At 44.0% G+C, this 18,244-nt stretch overlaps 2 protein-coding genes across 3 annotated transcripts in view; one reads left to right on the forward strand and one right to left on the reverse strand.

Moving 5' to 3' along the window:
* EEF2K (eukaryotic elongation factor 2 kinase) overlaps nt 1–14,741 on the forward strand; it is a 61,749-nt gene extending 47,008 nt beyond the window's left edge. For both annotated transcript variants that reach the window (XM_082431018.1, XM_082431019.1), the window contains exons 16-18: nt 4,571–4,695; nt 8,621–8,799; nt 10,850–14,741. In XM_082431018.1, coding sequence (XP_082287144.1) covers nt 4,571–4,695; nt 8,621–8,799; nt 10,850–10,959 — 414 coding nt within the window. In that variant the 3' untranslated portion in view covers nt 10,960–14,741. The remainder of the gene's footprint in view (nt 1–4,570; nt 4,696–8,620; nt 8,800–10,849) is intronic.
* Nucleotides 1–18,244, reverse strand: part of PDZD9 (PDZ domain containing 9) — a 365,894-nt gene that overhangs the window by 220,483 nt on the left and 127,167 nt on the right. The gene's annotated exons all lie outside the window — the stretch shown is intronic.

Genomic DNA, 18,244 nt, shown 5'->3' on the forward strand with positions numbered 1-18,244 from the left:
ATGCCTCAGAAATTTCCCGAGCATCAGTTTGGGACCAGGCACTTCCAAGTTAGTTGGCGCTGATAGAATTGGTCTCTGGCCTTGGGGACTGAGTGGAAGGTGACAGTCACATTCCCAGGCAGTTGCGACGTGGTGCGGTGGGAGAAGCAGAAGATGCTACTGCAAATAAATGAGGAAGGGCCGTAGCTGGGGTTTCTTGATTGGCAGTTCCAGCTCTGTCCCTAGTGGCTAGAACAAGCCTGGCACACACTAGATAATCAGCATTCGTCTGTGGAACGAATGAATAAAGTGATCCCTAAGGTAGACCTGCAGGCCCAGTGGAGTCAGCCAGGCAGAGTGTGGGAGGGGGAGCGTGGGCAGAGGGGACAGCGCGGGCCCAGGCCCTGGGGAGACAGGGTTGGGGTGAGAGGACAGGAGGCGATCAGTGCAGCTGGAGTGTGGAGCGTGAGAAGGTGCAGGAGATGAGGCTGGAGAGGGGCCCGGGCAGGATGTGTGTGATGGGAATCAATGAGGGTGCCTGCTCCCTCATCACTCCCCTGGTCTATGGGCACAGTGGACAGGACCTGACGTGGCCTAGGGAGTGTGATCCTTTCCTTAGAGAAGCTGAGACGCCCTTGGTGTGCATGTGCTCCCAGCGTAAATGTCTCCAGCTCTCTGTCACTTGGGCCAGGCTTGCAGCTTGACGAGGCTGGGCCTGGTGTGGGCACAGGGCACCAGCCCTCCTCTGTGGGCCTTGCCATGGCCCAGCAGGTTGGGGGTCTCAGACTGGAAGAGGGTGTGGGAAGACACCCAAAAGTCCTTGATTTATTTAACTTTTAAAATAGTTAATACATTCATGTGACAAAAAGTTTTTTTAATGTGAAAAGGTTTACAGTGAAAAATCTCCCTCCCACCTTTTCCTCCATCTTCTCATTCTCCTGATAACAGGTAACCATCGTTATTAGTTTCTCACATGTAATTCCAAGAGGGGATTCATTTCCTAGGGCTGCCATAACTAATAACCACAAACTGGGGGGCTTAAAACAACAGAAATTCATTCTCTCACGGTTCTAGAGGCCAGAAGTCCAAAATCAGTGTGTTGACAGGCCATGATTTTCTAGCTTCTAGTGACTGGAGGCAATCTTGGGTGTTCCTTGGTCTGTAGGTACTTCACTCCAATCTCTGTTTCCATCTTCACATGGCCTTTTCTCTGTGTGTGTGTCTCTGTGCCTCTGTGTCTCTTTTTTTACAAAGACACCCGTCCTATGGAGTTTAGGGCCCACCCTACTCCAGTCTGCCCTCATCTTAACTAGTTACATCTGTCTGTTTGGAAAGACCCTATTTCTGCAGTGTCCTGCAGACTTTTTCCCTCAGTGCTGTAGAGACAGCTTCCGCATTCTTTTTGACAGCTGAGTAACATTCCATTGTACAGGTACTTTATTTAACCTGTGCCCTGTTGATGGACACTTGGGTTGGTTCCATTCTTATGATATCTCAAAAATTGCTGCAGTGACCAGACTTGGACATACTAAGTTGAACCATTTTTGTAGGTCATGAAGGTAGAATATTGGCAGTTTCATATGGTTCAGTCAAATACATCCTTTGGCATGCGGTCAGGGGTAACTTACAACCATTTTTATTTCCTGTTTTAGATGGTGAAGGGCAGACTTGGTTGGGGGAGGGGGTTTTGACAGGCGGTTGATTTGTTCCTCTTTCTCTCGTCTCCATGCTCCCTGAGGAGTGGAGCATGAATGTATCTGAGGAGTGGACTGAATATATCTCATTTAGCCAGTGGTATGCTGATAAATGCTTAACAACTGGCTCTGGCAGGTGGGGAGGGAATGTTTGCACATATATGTATGTACATTTATTATACATCTACTTGTAAGTTTATTATACATTTACAGATATAAGGGATGTGGAGCATACAGTTTACAAATCATAAAAATACTCTGTTGTGAATTCTATATAGTCAATTGATCCTTACAGAATTCCTTCGCTCATTTTTGTGGAACTCATGTCTGTAGCCCACCTTTGGTTGCAGTTGATGGAGGCATGAAGTTCTGACATTAGATACTGGTTGATACTTTCACTTACTTTAGTGAGTAAGATGAAAGTGAAATAAGCAAGTCCTTTGTCAGAGTTGGAACTTCATTTATTTGCTGCTGATACGAGCAACTTCTTTGCTGAATCAGACGATAGTTTTAAATACTGAAAAATGTTTCTCCAGTTTCTTGTGCTAGTCACAATGTAATGGCTACAGACACGGCACACTTTCAAATTAATCTGCATTATTAATATTTTTTGCCATCTCGTGGTATAACTGCTTCTACCACGGCCAATGTGCAAGCACTAAGATGACATCACTGAGCACAGAGTTGGAGGAAACGCACAACAGCACACCATTATATAGCATGTCCACCATGAAGATTCCACAGACTGGTGGTTCTTGACCAGTCATTTTGCCTCCTCCTTCTCCAAGGGACACTTGGCAGTGTCTGGAGACATCTTTGGTTGTCACAACTCTGGGAGTGCAACTGGCATCTAGTGGGTAGAGGGCAGGGATGCTTCCAAACATCTATAATGCACAGGACAGTCCCTGTAACACAGAATTATGTCATGTAAAATGCCAGTAGTGCCAAGGTTGAGAAGCCCTGCAATAGATATAAATAACCTCAAGAGGACAGACAACAGTAAAATATAGTAAAATCATTAGGAAGTGATGAGCTTTGGGTATTTGTTACCTTTCATTTAATTGTAAGTGTACATAATTTAATTTTTAATAATGGCTGTGTTTTACGACTGGCTTGCTTTCACATTGGTTCTCACAAGCCTGCAGAGCCGGCTCCAGCGTACCCACTGCATTTGGCCTGTTCTCCCAGCATCTGGCACAGAGAGGACACTCAGAAGGGTTTGAGGCCTGAATAAAGGAATGCCAGGGTCCAGGATGAGTGGTTAGGGGCCAGGACTGGGGAGACCACTCTCGCTGAGACTCCCTGGTAACTCTCCCTGTGATCTCAGTCTGTTTACACCAACTGCACCCAAGCACCTTTGTAAAGGGATGTAGAAGCTATTTCAGTTTTCTCATCTGCAGGTGTCCCAAAGGCCTTTCTCTCCAGGACAGAATCTGGCAGCAAAGAAAACCATGGCCACATGCCCTGAAAGGCTGCTGGCCCATCTCCCGCTTTCCCCAAAGCCCCCATTCTTAGGGCCTTTTCCTGTTGTCTTGCTAAGACATTCATTTATCCAGCACATGCTTTTTGAGTATCTCCTACACTCTGGGCACCGTCCTAGGTTCTTATTCACAACAGCAAACTTTCAGGCAGATAAGGTTGTAATACAGATAATAATTAACAAATGAAAATATTTCCAACAGAAGTAAAAATAACTGACCTTTATTGAGCACTGCCTGTGCCAAGCATTGTTCTTAAGTGCTGGGGGGAAATTGTGACAGGGAATGAGATCAGGAGGGACTGGATACGGGCTTCCTTGGTGGTGCAGGGGTTAAGAGTCTGCCTGCCAGTGCAGGGGACACGGGTTCGAGCCCTGGTCCAGGAAGATCCCACATGCCATGGAGCAACTAAGCCCGTGCGCCACAACTACTGAGCCTGTGCTCTAGAGCCCGTGAGCCACAACTACTGAAACCCGTGTGCCTACAGCGTGTGCTCTGCAACAAGAGAAGCCCACGCACCGCAACAAAGAGTAGCCCCTGCCTGCTGCAATTAGAGGAAGACCGTGCGCAGCAACGAAGACCCAATGCAGCCAAAAATAAATAAATAAAATAAATAAATTTATTAAAAAAAAAATTTACGCCAAGTGAAAAAAGCCAGTCACACTAAACCACATGTTTTTTGTTTTGTTTTGTTTTTTGGCTGAGCCAAGCGGCATGTGAGATCCTAGTTCCCTGACCAGGGATCGGACCCGCGCCCCTTGCAAGGGAAGCGCAGATTCTTAACCCCCGGACCGCCAGGGAAGTCCATAGACCACATGTTATGTGATTACATTTATATAAAATATCCAGAATAGGGAAATCTCTAGAAACAGAATGTAGATTAGTGGTTGCCTAGGGCTGGGTGGGATGGAACAATTGGGAGGTAATGGTTAGGGGGTATGGTGTTTTGAATCCTTCTCAGCTTGATGAAAATATTCTGAAATTGAGTATGGTGCTGGCTGCACAATCTGTGATTATACTAAGAACTATTGAGTTGTACACTTTAAATGAGTGAGTTGTATGTTATGTGAATTATATCTCAATAAAGGTGCTAAAAAATGTAAAAAGAATTGGAAGCAGGGAGCCCCTGCTGGAGGCGAGAGATGATGTGGTCTCTGGAGGAATCAGAGCAGATAGAGGGGAGCGAGCGGGAGTGAGCTAAGCTTCCATTTCTCCCTGCCTGATGGGAACCCCCAGGAGCTCTTTGCAGCAGGGGAAGCCCTGTTCTCTTTCTCACGATGTGCAATTCTACCGCAGCCCCAGCCTGGAGCTCTCAAAACAATTCAAGAAACAGGGAAAATTGATGAGTGAGATTCTGGCAGCCCCTCCCGTGTAAGCCTCATTTCCTTTTCTCTCCCTGTCTTTGGTTTGTGTTAACAGGAGACAGAAGAGAATAAAACCAAAGGATTTGATTACTTACTGAAGGCAGCTGAAGCTGGCGACAGACAGTCCATGATCCTGGTGGCACGAGCCTTTGACACTGGCCAGAACCTCAGCCCAGACAGGTACTGTGGCCATGGCTCAGGTGACACTGGTGGGAACCTGGGCTGCAGGTGGGAGCTTCCCCTCCGGTGTTAGGACAGACCTGGGTTCCAGATGTGGCTCCCCTGAGTACCAGCCCAGTGACCGTGGGCAAGTAGTTTTACCTCCCTGGCCTCAGTTTCTTCACTGTGTAAAATGGAAGCTATTATAGAACCTGCCTCCTAGGGTGGTTGTGTGTCATTGTATGAGGGTTAAATGAGATGCTGCCTGTAATCCTCACTGTGCCTGGCACATAAAGTGAGAGGTAAATGGCATCTTAGCCATTTTATGTAAAGATGTGCCTGAGAAAGAGTGTGAAAGGATATGTAGCATGAGGTCCAGAGCGGTTGTCCTTAGATGTTAGAATTAGGGGTGATTTTAATTGACTCTTCCTACTTTTGTTTTTATTCTTACTATTTTTCACTTCTGAGAGGGAGGGGAGGGAAGGAAGCAAGCTCCAGGGGAGTTCAAGCCTGGTGTGAGTTTTCCAGAGTGGTTTTAAGACTCCTGATGGCTACAACCCTGCAGGTGTCAACAGCATTTCGGTTATCCCTCTGGCAGAGATGCCAGGACTGGGTTCTGCGGTGGAAAGAGGAGAGAATGGCAGCTTCATCTCGGCTCTTTGGCTTGGCCAGTGGGAGGTCCCAGAAATCCAGGAGCAGAGGACGGTTGGGGGAATTGAACTCTTAGTGGGACCCATTGCTCACCCTCTGTGGCTCCCAGTGGATCTCTGCTTCCCCCTGTTGTCCTCAGGCGCAGGGAGCAGGGTGGGCACATTCATTGTCTAAACCTCCAGGACTGGGGCAGTTTGGCAATTCCCTCCTCTGTGGGTCAAGTGTTCATGTCCCTCTCACTGGGTTTAGAAGGAAAGTCAGGGCTGTGGGTCTGTCACATCAAGCTCTCAGGGTCTAAAACGTCTGGACACATGACATCCTGCCTGAATTACATGTCATGCAAACATTTGTCAGCTACCTACTGCGTTGTAACGGTAATGTTCCCCTATATTTGGATGCACTTTCATATCTGTGATTTTATTTCACTGAGAACTAGAATTGGGTCTCCTGCATCTCTTCAGTCCCAGTGCTTAGTGCAGGGCCTGGCTCAGTAGTTGTTTGAATGAATGAACCAACACATCTCTTTGACACAGACAGGGCAGGCATTTGGGGGCTTATTTTATGGATGAGTAAACTGTAGTTCTGAGAAGTGAAGGGGCTTGTCCATAGTCAAGTAGCCAGTAAGTAGTGAAGCCAAAACTTAGGTCTTTTCACCTCTCCTCCAGTGAACTGTACATTAGCCTGCTTCTTAGGGGACTCAGAATTACAGTGGCATGGAGGGGAGGTAAACAAAACAGACACGACACAATTGTGTCTGATCAAATGCCAACATCTGTGGTGCCCATTGAGTGCAGTGGGGAAGCACCACCACATGGGTGTAGGGAGCTGGAGCTGGGCATTGAATATCTATATCTGAGGCCCTTAAAAAAAATCTTTGCTGTATGTGTTTTCTCTTTATGTCCTCTGTCTACTTTCTCTTTTTAATTTGAGACAATAGGTTTTTTGTTTTTGATTTGTAAGAATTATATATATATATATATATATATATATATATATATATATATATATATATATATATTCCCCACCCACCCCCCCCACCGTGTGGCATGCAGGATCTTAGTTCCCAAACCAGGGATTGAACCCATGCCCCCCTGCAGTGGAAGCGTGGAGTCCTAACCACTGGACCACCAGGGAATTCCCTGTAAAAAATTTTAATATATTAAGACTGTTAACTCTGGTATATGAGTTGGCTTTAAAAAAATTTTCTGAGATGGCTACCAAAAAAAAAAAAAAAGATAGTGTTAAATTAAAAAAAAAAAAGGCTTCCCTGGTGGTCCTTTGGTTAAGACTCCGTGCTTCCACTGCAGGGAGCATGGGTTCGATCCTTGGTGTGGGAAGTTCCACATGCCACAAGGTGTGGCCAAAAAAAAAGAGAGATGGCTATCATAGATTTGGGGGGGCAGGGGATGGCACATGTGCCACACAATGACCATTGTTTATTGGGTCTGGGGACATGCTGGTTTTTAATATTTTGTAGTTAAATCTATCAAGATTTTCTTCTATAGCTTCTGCTATAGTCTTTTTCTTACTCTTCTTCCTCATTCCAACCAGCTCCAGCCTCTTCCATTCAGGGAGCATTAATTGAGGGTCAGCTATTTGCATTTTAAGGGGTTTTGACCCCCTTAGAAGTTACCATCTCATAGGACAAGGAAAAGTCATTGGAAATTCCAAGGCAGGTTAGACATGCTAACCGCTGGGTGCAGAGTTGGGTAGGGGTGGGTGGGGAGAGAGTAGGCCCTTTCCCTTCTTCTACATTTAATGTGTTGGGGGGATTCTGCCTTGCCCTTCAAGACTGGAGAGGGTCAAAGCTGAAAGAAGTGAGATCATCTAGTTTAGTGGCTTCCAATCCACTGTTAAAACCCTGGTTTTTTGGGTGTGTCACTAGTAATTTTCAAATAACCTGGACTCCATTTTATTTTATAAAAAAGGGAAGTTATCTCCTGACACCATCCTAGCCAGCCACTTCAACAGACATTTAGAGAGGCTGTGCTGTTTGCCAGGCCCTGGGAATGCAGCAGTGAATAGAACAGACAAGGTCCTGACCTTTTTGGGGCTCATGTTCTAGTCAGGGAAACCATAATAAGCAAGTAAATAAGTAAACAGGAGAATTACAGATTGAGGTGATTATAAGAAATAGGGTGTTTGGGGACAGCATTTCTGAAGAAGTTGAGCTGAGGTTGGAGAGATGAGGAGCCAGGTATGGGAAGAGTTGAAGGAAGGACGTTCTAAGCAGAGGGAGCAACAGGTACAAAAGCCAAGGAGCAGACAGGAGCTGGCATGTTCGGGGAGGAGAACGTGACCCAGCGAGCCTGGCATGGGAGGAGGTTGACAGGAGCTAAGACTGGAGGGTAGAGCCAGGTCCATAAATATATAGCTGTTGCTCCTGGAACATTTCATTAGGCCCATAGACCTTCTTATCTGTGTCTCTCTTTGCTCGTTCCTGATGTACTCTAAATAGTTACTCACATGTTTGTTAATATACATTAGTACACCCCAAGGAAAAGAGCCCACTGCCCTGTTTGCTCTTTATTTTGTATTGTTCAGATTCAGCTGGAACTTGAATTCAGCATACGCCCTTGGTGGTTTGGCCATTCATGTGCTGCAGCAGGAGAAAGAGTTGAGGGTAGAGGGCAGAGCCAGAAGGGGGAAGTCAGCTATTCCGGGTAAACTCTGCATTTGCTGGAGTAGAGCCAGAGCTGGCCAGAAGAGGCAGAGCAAAAGATGGGGCTGAATGACTGCTGTGAGAAGGCTCTGGAGGCCTCGACAAAGAGTCCCCCACCCACCTTCTCTCCTGTGTGAGTCATAGGGCAAATTGGCTGGGATACCAGCCACTGCTAATGCAAAAATCACCCATACGGTGATTTTTTTTTTTTTTTTTTGCCTCACCGTGCGGCTTTCAGGACCTTAGTTCCATGACCAGAGACTGAACCCGGGCCACAGCAGTGAAAGCGCTGAGTCCTAATCACTGCACCGCCAGGGAATTCCCATAGGGTGATTTTGTGCAAATGAGGAAAGTGTTCCCCTTCCTCAAGATGCTCTACTTCCATCTGTTGGAAAATTGTTGTACTATACCAATTTTTTTTAGGGAAAATGCTTGACCACTATTGTCATAAGTATGTAAATCTACAATGTGAATGACACCCTTTAGATGTGGTGGCATTGGGTACTATGCGTCCTGAATCATAGGTGGTGGCCCCATTGGGATTCCTGACTTACCCTTCTTGCTGATGGTCCTCCTCCTTCCTGCCCTGTTGCTATGGTAACTTCCCTCTTTTCCTCTGTATCTCTTGGCAAGGTCCCAAAGCTGGCCAGAGGCTCTACTCTGGTACAACACTGCCCTGGAGACAACTGACTGTGATGAAGGTGGGGAGTATGATGGGATGCAAGATGAGCCCCGGTATCTGCTTCTGGCCAGGGAGGCAGAGATGCTGTTCACAGGCGGATGCGGGCTGGAGAAGAACCCGCAGAGATCAGGTAGGGCCTGGTAGACCTGCCCCTGGGGTGGGACAGTGCTAGACAGTGAGAGACATAATTCCTGTCTCGCTGGGAATTACAACAACATGCAAGACTGAGTCTCTTCTTTCAGTTCTGGTTGGGAGAAAGATTTGTACTGGCCCTGTATTTTTGCCAGGCTGGATACCCATATGATGCTGGCTTAGAAGGGGGCTTTATGCAGTTGGTATGCAGACGAACATTTTTATTTTAATAGTCAAATATTAGGAGTTTGGGAGGTTTGTTTGTAATTCACAAATTGAGCTGACATTTTCATAACATAAAATTCAACATTTTTTTTTTAATTTTTTAATTTATTATTTATTTATTATTTTTATTTTTGGCTGTGTTGGGTCTTCGTTTCTGTGCGAGGGCTTTCTCCAGTTGAGGCAAGTGGGGGCCACTCTTCATCGCGGTGCGCGGGCCTCTCACTATCGCGGCCTCTCTTGTTGCGGAGCAGAGGCTCCAGACGCTCAGGCTCAGTAGTTGTGGCTCACGGGCCCAGTTGCTCCGCGGCATGTGGGATCTTCCCAGACCAGGGCTCGAACCCGTGTCCCCTGCATTGGCAGGCAGATTCTCAACCACTGCGCCACCAGGGAAGCCCAAAATTCAACATTTTAAAGTGTAAAGTTCAGTGGTTTTTAGTATATTCACAGTATTATGCCATCATCAGCACTACCTAATTCCAGAACATTTCCATCACACCAGAATGAAACCTGGTACCTGTTAGCAGCGACTCCCTATTTCCCCCTCCCTCCATCCCTGGCAACCACTAACCTACTTTTCATCTTTATAGATTTACTTATTCTGGTCATTTCATATAAATGGGATCGTATAATAGGTGACCTTTTGTGTCTTGGCTTCTTTCAAGGTTCATTCATGTTGTAGCATGTATCAGTCCTTTATTCCTTTTTATTGCTGAATAATATTCTATTGTATAGATACTACATTTTGTTTATACATTCATCAGTTGATTCACACTTTTATATATATATGAAATATAAATATATGTGTGTATTTATTTTTTTATTTTTTTTATTTTGGGGCTGCATTGGGTCTTCGTTGCTGCATGCGGGCTTTCTCTAGTTGCGATGAGTGGGGGCTACTCTTCCTTGCAGCGTGTGGGCTTCTCATTGCGGTGGCTTCTCTTGTTGCAGAGCACAGGCTCTATTGACGCAGGCTTCAGTAGTTGCAGCACGCGGGCTCAGTAGTTGTGGTGTGCGAGCTCTAGGGTGCGTGGACTTCAGTAGTTGTGGCTCGCGGGCTCTAGAATGCTGGCTCGGTAGTTGTGCATGGGTTTAGTTGCTCCGCGGCATGTGGGATCTCCCCGGACCAGGGATCGAACCCGTGTTCCCTGCATTGGCAGGTGGATTCTTAACCACTGCACCACCAGGGAAGTCCCTATATGTATTTTTTTAAATAACATGATAGACATACTGAACTCCTGATTTCACAGGTATAGGATGAGGCTAAGTTTAAAAGTTTTTTTTTAAGGTGGTTTAACAAAATCAAGCAAATAATACTGCAACTCTACAATCCTTTATTTGAAACTTCTAAATCCAAAAAGCTCTGAAAACCAAGTGTTTTTATATGTTTTGCACAAATTCGTTTGGTGGCAAAACCTGTCCAGAACTGACATGAGGTTGTTCATAATTTTTATTTCTTATACTTTATCTTTTCTACGTTCATATATTCCCAATTTGCCCTGTAAAAGCCCTCAGCCTGATTCTCATTGGCTCAGTTGGAATCACCTACCCATCCCTAAACCAATCACTGTGCTTATTCAGATGGCTTACTCTGATTGGCTGTGCCTAAATGTGGACCAGTCCCTGTGGCCTGGTGGGGAATGGGGAAGTGCTTTGATTGTCCAGGCTTGAATCACATGCCCACCCAGAGCCCCACCCAGGTTATGTGGAAGGAGAGGCAAGAAAGGGTAACCTCAGGGTGATCTTCTAGAGAGGGGGTCGGGGACACTGGGTGGCAAAAATAACAGGTGCTTCACCTCTTTGTGTCCCACTTTACTTTCTTTCAGGCGACTTGTACACCAAGGCAGCCGAGGCAGCAATGGAAGCCATGAAGGGCCGGCTGGCCAACCAGTACTACGAGAAAGCCGAGGAGGCCTGGGCACAGATGGAGGAATAACTTGCTGGAAAAACCACTGCCAGCCAGTCCCAAGCTAAAGGGCTAGGAGTGGGGGAAAGAAAAAGACTTCTTTGCTTATTTAGGGTTGTTTTGGGGCCGGAGGAGGCAAATATTTTTAGTGTGTTGTAAATCTACTTTTGTATTTTATTGTTGACTCTTGAAAATGTCTTTGCTACCAGTGGAGACACTGCAGCTGTCCCCTAGGGCAGCATTTTCGGGGAGGGGGATTGAAAAAGCAGCCTAATGAACCAACATATCTCTTTGAGGTTCTTCTTCTGTGTTTTGTTGTTGTTATTGTTGTTTTTTGTCATGAGATGTAAGAAAATGTATCTTTTCTCCCCTGGATGGAAAATACTAAGGCTTTGCTCATCAGCCTTTTCAGGCTGGGCTGAAATCTCAGGCCCACAGAGCCTGTGTTTCCTGAGTCAGGATGCAATGGGGTACAGTAGAGCTGCACATTAACTTTCCATGGGGTGTGTAGTGTCATGACTTTGTGCAAAGCCTTCTTTCTCAGAGCATTTGGAAGTGTGCTGGCATTTTTTGGTGGATGTGAGACTGTACATCACCCAGGCCCCCTTCTGTCATGGGGGAGGACCCGCACACTCTTTTCTTTTTTGGGGGGATCTTAGTTCCCCAACCAGGAATTGAACCCGGGCCCTCAGCAGTGAAAGTGCTGTGTCCTAACCACAGGCCCACCAGGGAATTCCCATGTTTTCTAATCTTTTAGTTTAATGTCCTTCCTGAAATGCAGCTTATTTTCTGGAATACAGCCAAATTCCATTCTGAAGCATGCTGTCTACAGTGGGCTTTACAAAACAGGTTTGATTTCTATATGCACACTTTTACTACCTCTAACTCCTCCATCAGCTACTGTGCACCTTTTTGGGCGCACCTCAGAGCTTTTACATGTAAGGACAGTGGCTTGGAAAGTTGGAGCCTGTCCTCCAAGCAGACATGTACCCTGCATCTCAATGGCAGCATCCACAATATACTGAAGTACTCTTGGTACCGTATTCCTCCGTATTTTCTTAGCACCTGGTGTTCTTATGAAGAATCTGCTCCCCAACCCCTGTCCTTGGCATTTTCTGCTTGAAGCTTGGTGATTTTCTTGTTATTTGCAGCAGGATGCTTTCAGCAGCAGTCCCTTGAGATTTGTCTAAGCTGTTGGAGAATGAAAGGGCAAGAACTGTAAACACTCATTAATTCCAGTGGTTTCCCCAGGGCCAGGCTATGGCTATCTGTATTTAATGAGCATTCTCTTTAGAAGGAATTCAGATTTAACACCAGTTTGATTTCAGTTGGTGTTTCAAATAGCAAAGAAAACAGACTGCCTTGATCAACCCCAAGTGCTAAAGCAGCCTCTCTTCCTTTGTTTAAAAATGAAAACATAAAAAAAAAACAGAGTGTAACATACAAACTATTCTTTTTTTTTTTTTTTTGGCCGCACCACTCGGCTTGTGGGAACTTAGTTCCCCAGCCAGGGATTGAATCCGGTTCCTCCTGCAGTGGAAGCTCAGGGTCCTAACCACTGGACCTCCAGGGAATTTCCATACAAACCATTCTTACCTGTTCATTGAGACAGGTCCTTTAGCATGTTAGTGTTAAGTACTGTGAAGTCATGACCTTGTGCATGCATTAGGTTCCAAAGTTCAGTGTGTGCCCTAAAGGAAAAATCAAGCAGAGTCAAAATTACCCTTGAAAAATCCTTTAGAGCACCTATAAATGACAGTATCCCTGTTTTTGTATTTGGACTCATCACAACCAGTTTCCTTTAGAAGCTGGAACTGATCACCCTTTTTCTGTTTGCACAGATCAAGTAGTTGGCTTGTCTTAAGTTGTTTGCGTGTTTTAAACCAGTGCATGTAGTTAATTTGCATTTGTGAAATGTAAGTTAGGAGCAACTTTATTTTGACTTATCTCTTCAAAGGTGTCAAGCCTCATAAAATTCATGCTTTTGTTAGTTCAACCAGCCTCCTTGCTCTTTGAGATTTTATTATGCAAATCATTTATGTTCCCTGACTACCTGTCTCATTTCTTAGTTATATGTCAGTGCTTTCCTCTAACACAGGGATCGACAACTTTTTTGTAAAGGGCCAGATAGTAAATATTTTAGGCTTTGCGGGCCATATGGTCTCTGTTGCAAGTACTTAGCCCTGCTGTTGTAGTGCAGAAACATCGGTGACCGATACCTAAACGAATGAGCATGGCTGGCGTTCCAATAAAACTTTATTGACAAAACAGCCTGCCTGGGCTATAGTTTGCCAACCCCTGCTCTAATCCTGACTTAAGAGCCACTATATTAAACCCTGAGGGCAAGAGTCATCTCAATTTTTATTTTGGTCTCCAGTGCTTAAAAACAGGGCCTTAGCACAGAGTAGACACTCAGTAAATTCATGAACAATGGAGATCCAGCCCTAGTCACAGCACTCACTCTTTGTGGCTCTGGTTCCTCCAACCGGTTAATGATTCCTTGTCTGGATTGGCTTGAACGGTCACCCCTGTAATTCCACCCACTCACATGGCCTTAATGTCAGGGCAGTCCCCTTCTCCTGCAGGAGGCTGGGATAGCTAGGCAAATGCTTCTTTAAGAACCATTGAGAGCAAAATGATCTGCAAAATACTGAGATCCTTCTGAGCCAGCAGAACTTATTCCACTTTCAAAAGCTAGTTCTGTGCCTTCTAAAGCTGGTTAGGGCATCTTTTTCCACAAATGCTAGACATGCCAAAAAAAAAAAAAAAGCAAAAAGCAAAAAAACCCCAGGACATTCCAGCCCAACTGGGGAGACATCAGAAACTCTTTTCAGGTGCAAGAAACAGGGGAAGGTCCAGGAGATGTAATTTGCATCTTCAATCACAGATGGAGAATCCAAGGTTCTGAAAGGTAGACTCTTTCCAAGTACCCTGCTGGTTAGAGGCTAAGCTGGAGCTAGGATTTGAGAGCTGCTTTTATTTAGAGGATCCTGGGAATAAAATTTAAAGTTAAACTGGAGTGTAATGTCTCTTTCAGTTTTGCTGCAGGTTTAAAAAGAAAAAAAGCAGGCTTTATGGATGTAAGTAGGAAAAAATCCCTAACCCCTGTGCACCTGGATATCCTTATCCCCTCCTCCTCACCTGAGGCCCTGTGGGAATTTATCATCAAATGCAACCTTGATGAACCAAGCCAGGTAAATTACTGTTGTTGCTGTTTTAGTGGCTTCATTTCCTTTCGTCCCAGCACATTTGTCTGCAGTACTAGACATGTTGTACAAATCAACAAATGTTTACACAAGTATATGCAGCTTGTGTGGGGGAAAGGAGATAAAATATGCATATTCTCTGCATTTGTGCCTGTTACTCACTTTTCTAATCTCTGCGGTACCCCTTTAACCTAGACAAGGTGGACACTGGGTAGACCCAGAGAAGTGGCTTGCATTATAGATTTATTTTTGAATATATATTAAGTTCCATTTTGCCTTTCTTTCTTGGTTTCTTTCTTTCCGGTCTCAAGTTCAAATGTCTCCTGGTAACACATGAGTGAAGTAGCTGGGTGGAGGTGGGGTGAACTGGAGGACTCAGCCCCACCTGAAAGAGGCAGCCCAGATTCAGCTCCGAATGGTTGTCCCCATGGGGAGTGTGGGCCCAGTGTTGCCCCATTTTCCAATTTTTCAAGCTGCTGAAAATTGGATTTTTTTATGCAAGGTTTCTTGATTTTTAACATTTCTAATAAATTCTTATAAAACAAAAACTTCTAGATTTGGCACATACACTTTCTGTTTGCTGTAAATAAAGGATGTGTACCTCTTCGTTTTTCTTGGTTTTTCTCATCTATAAAACAATAATCTTTATCATTACACAGTTGTCATCAGTTTCAAAGAAAATGCATGTTAAAGATGCTTTGTGATCTAAAACTTAAGAAAATCTTCGTTACTGGTATGAGAATTTCTTTAAAAATTTTCAGAATTTTAAGAAATTTGAACAATATACCATAACTCTACATGGTATATTGAACACATATTTAGGTCCATTTGCTCCTAAGTCTCCACTAAAATGACAGGAAAGAGCTTTTCTTAATGGCATAAGCCCATGAGGGTGAAAAGGAAGAGGCATCAACAGTAACAAAATTTTGGATGCTGGAAAGCAGATAGACTGTGATTGAGTTAGCAGACCAAGAAGGCTGGATCCTAGGTCAGCAGTAGGAAAATCTAAGAACCCAGTTTTCATCATTGAAGAACCCCCCCCCAAAAGGCTGAAGAATTGGCACCAGGAACCTCTGGAAGGGGGAGTGAAATGGGGCTAAAACTGTAGGTTCAGTTGAAAGACAAAGCATCAGACCTCTAGACCCACTCAGCTCCCCTGTGTAGCCAGCCAGCTGCCACTCCATCACCCTGCAGAAGCCTAGGACACCAGGCACAGTAGAGAGTGAGGCTACTCTACTGAAAGGAGGGTTGGTGGAAGTTTCTGTATTGGCTGTAGAGTGTCCACCAGCCTTCTTTCCCCCTGTGCTGCCAGACACTGGCAGCTGACTTTGTCCCTCCTGGGGGAAGGCAGACAATTGAAGAAATTTCTTGGGAATCTGACTAGCCTAAGATAAAAGACTTAAGGTACTTCCTCCTAATGAAACAGGCTGGCCAGAGCACCTCACAAAAAAAGCTTCACCCACCAAGTCCTGCCCACACTTACAAAAATTCCCAGATAACATATTAGAGCCCTGTTGTTAAACTTGAACAGCCACCCAAAGATCCATATGTAAGGAAGGCATTTCATATAACAGACAAATAGAACCAAGAGCAGACAGCATCTTGGAAGAAACAATATGCCTGGAGAAGAAAACTTCAAGTAATAAAAAACTATCAATGTCCTTAGATAAAATATTGTGTCCATGAAAGAAGGATCAAGATGTGATTCTAAGAATTCACACAGTTTTCCCAGCACCACTTCTTGAAGAGGCTGTCTTTTCTCCACTGTATATTCTTAACTCCTTTATCAAAGATAAGGTGACCATATGTGCGTGGGTTCATCTCTGGGCTTTCTGTCCTGTTCCATTGATTTATGTTTCTGTTTTTGTGCCAGTACCATACTGTCTTGATTACTGTAGCTTTGTAGTATAGTCTGAAGTCAGGGAGCCTGATTCCTCCAACTCTATTTTTCTTTCTCAAGATTGCTTTGGCTATTCAGGGTCTTTTTGTGTTTCCATATACATTGTAAAATTTTTTGTTTTAGTTCTGTGAAAAATGCCATTGGTAATTTGATAGGGATTGCATTGAATCTGTAGATTGCTTTGGGTAGTATAGTCATTTTCACAATGTTGATTCTTCCAATCCAAGAACATGGTATATCTCTCCACCTGTTTGTATCATCTTTAATTTCTTTCATCAGTGTCTTATAGTTTTCTGCATACAGGTCTTGCTAGAGCCTGTCATACAGAGTGAAGTAAGTCAGAAAGAGAAAACAAATACCGTATGCTAACGCACATATATGGAATCTAAAAAAGAGGGTTCTGATGAACCTAGAGGCAGGACAGGAATAAAGACACAGACATAGAGAATGGACTTGAGGACACAGGGAGGGGGAAGGGTAAGCTGGGACAAAGTGAGAGAGTGGCATGGACATATATACACTACCAAATGTAAAACAGCTAGTGGAAAGCAGCCACATAGCACAGAGAGACCAGTTCGGTGCTTTGTGTCCCCCTAGAGGGGTGGGTTAGGGAGGGTGGGAGGGAGACACAAGGGGGAGGGGATATGGGGATATATATATGCGTATAGCTGATTCACTTTGCTATACAGCAGAAACTAACACACCATTGTAAAGCAATTATACTCCAATAAAGATGTTTAAAAAAAAAAAGAATTCACACAGCAAAGAGCTCTTGTAAATCGAATATACCCTTACAAAAATGAGTAATTTATTAGAAGGGTTGGAAAATGAAGTTGAGGAAATCTCCCGGGAAGTGGAACAAAAGAACAAAAAAAGCTAAGGAATAGGAGAGGAAATTCTAGGAGCTAGAGGAGCATGCACTCTGGGCTATACAACTGTTCCACGATGGAACCATTATAATTGTTACCATTTTTGCTTTGTGGAGAAATTAGCTAAGAACAGCCTAAGATTATGTATGTGTAGTTTTTAATGGTCTTTCCTTGGCTTTTTAAAATTTAGGACCAGAATTCTACGATCCTAGTTTCAAAGTCAAAATTTTCATATAGCTTTTTACTAGAAATTAAGCGTACATGTAGATATAGATATCATTTTTACTGAATTATATTTAGCATATAGATTAAAATGTAAAGAAGTGTAACTCAGTCCTACCAGTATGCAAATCATTTAGAAGTAAGCAAATGCTTTCATTGTAATACAGTGAAGGTTCCAAAAAGGTTTGCTTTCTTTTCTTCTACCTTGACATACTTATCAGTATTTAAGATCACCAAAAGGAATTCATAAGTCTGGTTAGGACTGAGTTTGGTTTTTTTTCCATTTATGAGCCATTTGAGATATCCATTTGTTCTTCTTCCTACATATATTTCTTTCTGACTTCATGCACAATTTTAGTTTTTCCAATTATAAAGGAAATTAGTTCCAAAGAATTAGAGCTCTTAATACTAAGTAGTATCTACTGGAAAAAAATAAATGTAGTAGTCTTAACTAAAAGAAAAGAAAAATAATTTTTTTTATAAGTCTAGGAGCCCAGCTTAAAACAGAGTTAGAGAAAGTAGAGGGGAGAGAATCTTTTTTTTTTTTGCGCAGCATGCAGGGGTCTTAGTTCCCCTAGCAGGGATCAAACCCATGCCCCCTGCAATGGAAGCGCAGAGTCTTAACTACTGGACCGCCAGGGAAGTCCCCAAGAGAGTCTTTAAAAAATGTTGAGAACATTTCTTGGGACTGAAGGATGTGTGTCTCCAGAACAATAGGGCCCATTAAGTATCTAGCACAATTGATAAAATTAGACCTATGCCAAGATTCATCTTCATGAAATTTCAGAACACTGAGGACAGGGAAAAGATCCCGGAAACTTTCAGAGGGAAAGAACAAGTTTCATACAAATGACTGAGAATCAGAATAACATCAGACAACTCAACAGTAACACTGGAAGTTGGAAGCTGATGGCTTCTGAATTCTGGGGAAAATACACTTTAACCTAGAATCATATGCCCAAACTATTAATGAAGCATAAGCGTGAAATAAAGGCAATTTCAGACATGTAAATTCTCAAGAAAGTAACCTCTCAAATACTGTTCCTCCAGAAGCCACTGGAAGAGTTGCTCTAGCAAAAGAGGGCCAGTGTGGGGGGAATAACAAGAAATGTGTGAGG

Source organism: Balaenoptera physalus (genome assembly GCF_965194825.1).
Source record: "Balaenoptera physalus genome assembly, chromosome: 16".
Classification (NCBI taxonomy): Eukaryota; Metazoa; Chordata; class Mammalia; order Artiodactyla; family Balaenopteridae; genus Balaenoptera; species Balaenoptera physalus.